The following is a 6,015-nucleotide window of genomic DNA, read 5'->3' as shown; positions in this document are numbered from 1 at the left end:
AGAGCTACAGTGCTGAGCTGCATGGTCAGCCATGACAGAATTCATAGGGTCCCTCAGTGTGAGTCAGGTGGTCCGGGATTGGGGGAGTGGGGAGCATGCCATGTTTCACAAGGTCTAAATAGGCAGCAGAATGGAACAGGTAGAGGAAGATGGCCGGCTCACCCTGAGGTTCACAGCCTGACCCCCAGTTTGTGAGTGGACCACTTAAGAAGCAAAGATTCCTCTCCCCACAGGGCTTATCGGCTCCCTCCCAGAGGCTCCACTTAGCTGGGACGGGCAGAGCAAGAGAGGGGAATCCCTCTGCTCCCCTAGTCCTAGATACCGAACAGACATACTAGGCCTCCACAGCAACCCTGAAGGAAGAGTCCCCGTAGCTCAGCAGAACGCTATGGCGTCTCTCCAGCGCTGGCCTCCGCTGACCCTAGAAATAGCCCCCTGGAAAGGCACTGCCCCCTCACGATCCCAGAGACAACTCTTCCCCAGGATCTGGGTGTGATCTTGGAACAAAAACAAAACAAAACAAAACAAAACAAAACAAAAAAATTACCTGACCCCAGGAGCCTCCCACACTGTGCCCTAGTCAAGACAGTCTGTTGGCCATGTGCTTCCACCCCCGCACTCTCTTTGTTCCCAATTCCTGGGCCGTGACACAGAAGCAGGAGAAAGCCACGCCGGGGTGGGGCCTTAACGGGACAGGGTCAGGGATACCTAGAAATATAAACGGACTCTGACGTCCTGGCCAGAGACCTTTTGCTTTGCCGCTCTGCACCTGCCCAGTACGATGGTAATGTCTAGAGGCTAAGTGTGGGACGAACCCCTATCACCTGTGCTCTTCAGGAACTTGGGGATGGAGACTGGCCCCAAGGGCCCCTCCACGTGCCCACTGAGGGCATGAAAAAGTGAAGCCATTCTATTGGTCAGGACAGCTGCCATAAAGAGCTTCCTGTTCCTGCTTGAGGTGGTGCAGATGAGGAGAAGAGGCTAAGAGAGATTTCAGGGGCTCAGGGGTTCAAAGGAAGTATCCTATCTAGGGTATCACAGTCTGTGATCTGGAGGGGGCGGGGTTCTGTGTGTGAATGGAGATGGAGGAATCGCTGGACTGGCTCTTCAGTGTGCAACTATGTTATTCATTTAAAGCGTTCCTAAGAGCCAGATATGAATCCGAGTGGTAGCGAGTACCACACCAAACAGAAAGTCTGCAAAGAGCCCACCTGTGATGTGGTGGCAGGAGGTAGGGCTGGGAAGAGACTCAGACAATAGTTCCAAACATTTAGTATAGAGTACAGCAAGAAGTGGGCATGGCAGGGGCAGAGATATGGTAGTGCATGTCTAGGCGTGCCCTAATCTCCCTGGGAACCAGGGAGTTCCTTGAGGTGCTCTAGCACCAATGTGTACTGAGGCAGCTACAGCTCCTGGTCTTAGCTCTGCCACACACACACACACACACACACACACACTCCAGGCTTTCTCAGTAGACTCAGGGCGGGCACAGCTAGGTCCCACCCTCAGCCCATCGCTCTTCTCCGGGTCACCTGACCATGCCGTCTGTCCGGCCCCCCCACCAGACCGTGGCTCTGCCCTGCGCGTGCGCTCTGGCTCTGGGTTGCCTAGCGGCGCTCCTGGTGCCACCCAGTGGCGCCCTGGAGGACGAGGTCCACCTGCAGCCGATTCCCGAGCCCAGGTCGGTCAGTTGGTTTTCAAGTTTCGGCCAGATCAACAAGTACTTGGAGAAGCTCTTCAGCAACAGGTGGGGTTGATGGAGGAATGAGGAGGAGGGGAGGTAATCTGGCACCCCTGCTTATGTCTCGGCCCCACGATCTCTGCAATGACGTGTCCCCTAGTTCGAAGAAATTCAAAAACCTCATGAAACCCTCCAACACCACCAAATCTGCCCCATCGAACACCACAGAACGTCCTTACTTGAATGCCACGAACCCCCTACGGAAAAGCATCAGCAAACCCCTAACACAGGAACCCCGCGGACGCCTGTCACTAGCCTCCTCCCCAGGCTCCAGGTAGGCAAGGCTGGTGCAACCAGCAGAGGCCTCCACCCATATCCTTGGGCAAGTGGGAAGAAGTGAGAAGGGAAAGCCCTGGCCACTTGAAAGGGGTACACCAGGGCCAGGGGTGTTCCTCTTCAGGCTGGACCTGGACTCCTAGAGGCCTAGCCTGGATCTGGCTACCCACAGACTCCTTTAGACGATGAGCTGTGCCTCTGTTCCTCCCTACCCATGCAGCCTGAACAATAGACAGCAATAATGGAACTGACAAGATGGCTCAGTGGTAAGGGCACTTGCCACTAAGTCTGCCGGCCAGAGTTCCACCCCCAATCTCATAAGACGGAAGAAAGGACACGTGTACCGTGACTTGCGTGTGCACACATGTAATGCAAACACACAATGACAATAAAGGAATGGATAAATACATTTTTAACAAGAATCTCTATTGCTTCTGTGACTTCTGTGGGCACTGGCAGGAAGGGCAAATAGATCTCAGCCTAGGTTTTTCCCTGCATCTCTCTGCAACCTACTCACCCACTTTCCACCACCTCACCCTGCATGTACTGCTTCCAAGGTGACCAGCTGTGACTCGGAGAAAGAAGATGAAAGAGTTGGTCCTAGAAACTTCAAAATCGGGGCTTCAGCCAGACCTGCTCCCTGCCAAACAAGTTCATGGAAGAGCAGGACCGGCTGGAATCACAGTCTAGCCTGTGGAAGTGGCAGAAAATCAAACACAGGGGAGTCGAGCGGGGGGGGGGTGGGCTCATCCCTCCTACCTCAAGTTCACAGATCCCAGGAAGTGGGGAGACCTGGTGGAGTCTGTTCCTGAAGCCCGGTCATCAAGGACACAGCACACACACCTTCCTATCACCCAGCCATCAAACCCAGGTGTGTGTGGAACAGGTTCCTAGTTCCTGCCTCTATGGGTGTTGAACTCTCCCCATTAGAACCCATCTTAAGCTGAAGAGATGGCTCGGGGATTATGAGAGCTAGCTGCTCTTCCAGAGAGTCCCGAAATTCCAAGCACCTACATAGGGACTTACAACCATCTGTAACTCTAGCTCCAGGAGATCTGAAACCCTCTTCTGGCTTCTGAAGGCACCAGGCAGACACGTTGTGCAGGCAAAACACCCATGCATATAAAATACCAATAGAAACCATCACCTGAGCTACCAGGGAAGGCTTTGGGACACCAGGCTCCAGTAATAGGATTCAATTCATTCTCTTGCTGAAACCTCCCACATCCCCTAACTATCTGCATACCCCTTGGACGTAAAGAACCAACTTGAGCCAAGTGTTTACAGGATAGCTGCGTCTTGTATAAGACTTTGGCCTTTGGGGGCAGGTTCTGACATCTGATCATTCACACTCAACATATAGGAGCACAACTGCAAAGTCATTATCATCAAGGCTAAATGCTGAGCCCAGCATCAACCCTACCAACCCCTGCTCTCCAGGCCCAGCCTGTGGCAGAGATGGGAGAAGCCATTCAGGGAATGTCTCATGTCTTACCTCCCTCTGACTATCCCTATCTACCAAAGCTCCCAGAAAGGGAAGCCCAGCTCACTCTCTTTCACTTCACACACACACACACACACACACACACACACACACACACACACACACACACACACACACACGGCATCTCCACCTACTCAGCCTGCCTGGTATGGGTAGATAGTCTACAGGGATTTCTCAGGTAGTACCGGGTCTTTCCTCCCTGCCCCAAGAACCACAGATGGACACATGGAGGCCGTCAGAACGCTTGACTAAACATCTCCTCCCTGGTGGTCACATTTCCCTACAGCAGTAGCTAAATTTCATTCTTGGTCCAGAAGTCCACTACCTCCCAGATCAGTCCATTTTCTCCAGAGCTCCAGAGAGCAGTTCTGAGACCACCCTACACAGCACACAATTGGCCGACCTCCCGCCAGCACTAATCCTTTGAGTTCTTGCCCCTGGCCTGCCACTTTAGGATAAATGACTCCTCTCCCACCGCCCAGGTTATAGGAGCCATCTTGAGGGTACATTTGGGAACAGGGCTGGCCTCAGGGGAGGAGCTGGATGGTTTAGGGGTGCTGGGATGGGAAGATTAAGCTTAGAACTGTGACATCACAGACCTTTCTGGAAAGGAATCTCACTTCTCTCTAGACCACAGCTTCCTTCTGTGAAAGGAATGAGCTGAGCCCCTATATACACTCAGGATTATCCCCAGGCCCCTGCCTCCCTGACTGTGAACTTTACCTGCTTCTGCCTCTATGGGTGCACACATACTCACACACTGGCTATGATTTTTAATTTGCTTTATTTAGTTTGCAAGGGAGCAGGTTGTTGCAAGACTGCAGAGGAAAGAGCTGGACCTGTACTCTCCTACAGCCACGGGCTGGAGACAAGAGAGGCTGCGAGTCCATTGGGCAGAGCTCCCTGTAATGAAAGAAGAGAATCGTGAGGAAGGACAGTCCTTGTACCCTAAGACCTTGTTTTCCCTTACTCCGCCTCCTCTGGATCTCCCCTTTCCCACACCTGCTTTCAGCTCCAGGGTGCAGAGCAGGGAATCAAGCCAACTGGGGGGCTGGTGCAGGGGGGGAGCTGCACTCCAGGAAGTCCACCTGTGTTCTCCTCCTCGGCTCTCTTCCCATACCTGGGAAGGAAGACAGCTGGGATAAGTATAGTTCTCACTGTCAGTCACCTGCTTTGTATCCCCCATGTAGACGCTTTCCTGCCCACGGCCTATTGATCCAAGCCACTCAGAAATAATTTTTTCTCAGAGCAGACAGACATTGAAGGGACAGGGTTAGGGAACTCTCTCTCTCTCTCTCTCTCTCTCTCTCTCTCTCTCTCTCTCTCTCTCTCTCTCTCTCTCACACACACACACACACACACACACACACACACCACCCTACCTAGGCCTGGTCAGTGTGTTGATGTATCTGCGGAGCTGAGTTTCATATTGTGCCATCTGCTCAGGTGTTGCATAGTCCCCTGGGTACATTGGCTCCAGGGGGGCTCCCCAGGCTCCCTGCAGGGGCTGCAGCAGCAGAGCCACCCAAGTGGATACGAGAAACAGGGAAAGGCAGCAATATGCGACGGCCATCTAATGAACAAGGAATCATGGAAGCAGAACACAGCCCGTCAGCGGATCCTCCTGTGTCCAAGACCTACCTGCCCAGCCACTGCCTACCACACATTTCTTCAAGCCAAGCCTGGGGACAAGGGCAGACCCAGGAGCCACCAGCATCAACCACCTTCCTTCCCTAGAAAACAGGACACCTCCACATACACACCCCTCAAGCCAGCAGCCAGAGTACCCAGGCCTTGGCAACATAGAAAAACAGCAGAAGAACTGGGTATGAGGGCTGGATACACAGGACTTAGGACACTGATGGCTCTGAGGAGGCAGGAATAGCCAGAGCTGATGGGAACCACAGGGTGGGGGACACAGAATTAACTTGTAAAGCAAAGAGACAGAAGTCTATGACACTGTGGGTCCTGCTTTCCACTGACAGGTTTGTCCAGATGCAAAGAAAGACCCAAGGAGGACCTAAGGTCACTTGAGGGATCCAGCCCTACGAAGCACCAATTCCGACCCTCTATCACCAGCCTCAACCCAAGGAGTCCCCAGAGGCAGGACAGAGTGAGCTCACTTACCCTGTGTGCTGAGCAAGTGAGTGCTGGGCCCAGACACCTACCTCCTGCTGGACTGTCTCCCTGTTCATAGCTGTGCCCCTTTATAGTCCTCAGCACCCCCAGAGTCCCCGCCTCCTGTCAGCCTTTCTTGCTGCCAGCCTTTAACCACCACCCCCCTTTTTCTCTCTGCCTGGTATCTGAAACACGGGCACTGTGGCCAGAAACAGGAAGGCACCAGGTCAGCGTTCTAGATGTCGGAGGAGCACAGAAGAAAAAACTGGACCATGGCAAGGTCTCATGGAGGTCCGTATCCAGCTTTGGACACCAGAAGAGGTTTGATTCATAAATGACAGCATCCTAACATGGTAACCCAAAGGTTCTAGCCACT

At 53.2% G+C, this 6,015-nt stretch overlaps 1 protein-coding gene across 1 annotated transcript; it reads right to left on the bottom strand.

Annotated features, from left to right (window-relative positions):
* Positions 1 to 4,529: 4,529 nt before the first annotated feature.
* Ppy (pancreatic polypeptide) lies at positions 4,530 to 5,696 on the bottom strand. Its single transcript, XM_021178371.2, has 3 exons — positions 5,649 to 5,696; positions 4,904 to 5,094; positions 4,530 to 4,641 (listed from the first exon to the last, which is right to left on the bottom strand). The coding sequence occupies exons 2-3, from the start codon at positions 5,092 to 5,094 to the stop codon at positions 4,530 to 4,532; spliced, it is 303 nt and encodes a 100-aa protein (XP_021034030.1). The 5' UTR covers positions 5,649 to 5,696.
* Between the last annotated feature and the right edge of the window lie 319 nt (positions 5,697 to 6,015).

The sequence above is a fragment of the Mus caroli genome, unplaced genomic scaffold (assembly GCF_978045245.1).
Source record: "Mus caroli unplaced genomic scaffold, Mus_caroli_1 scaffold_13, whole genome shotgun sequence".
Lineage (NCBI taxonomy): Eukaryota > Metazoa > Chordata > Mammalia > Rodentia > Muridae > Mus > Mus caroli.
This window is presented reverse-complemented; position numbering and strand designations above follow the sequence as displayed.

Excerpts from the sequence above, each read along its gene's own strand:
- Ppy (XM_021178371.2), bottom strand. The coding sequence starts at position 5,094 with ATGGCCGTCGCATATTGCTGCCTTTCCCTGTTTCTCGTATCCACTTGG. Across the intron at positions 4,642-4,903 it reads AACACACTGACCAGGCCTAG|GTATGGGAAGAGAGCCGAGG; the intron begins GTAGGGTGGTGT and ends CTTCCTTCCCAG.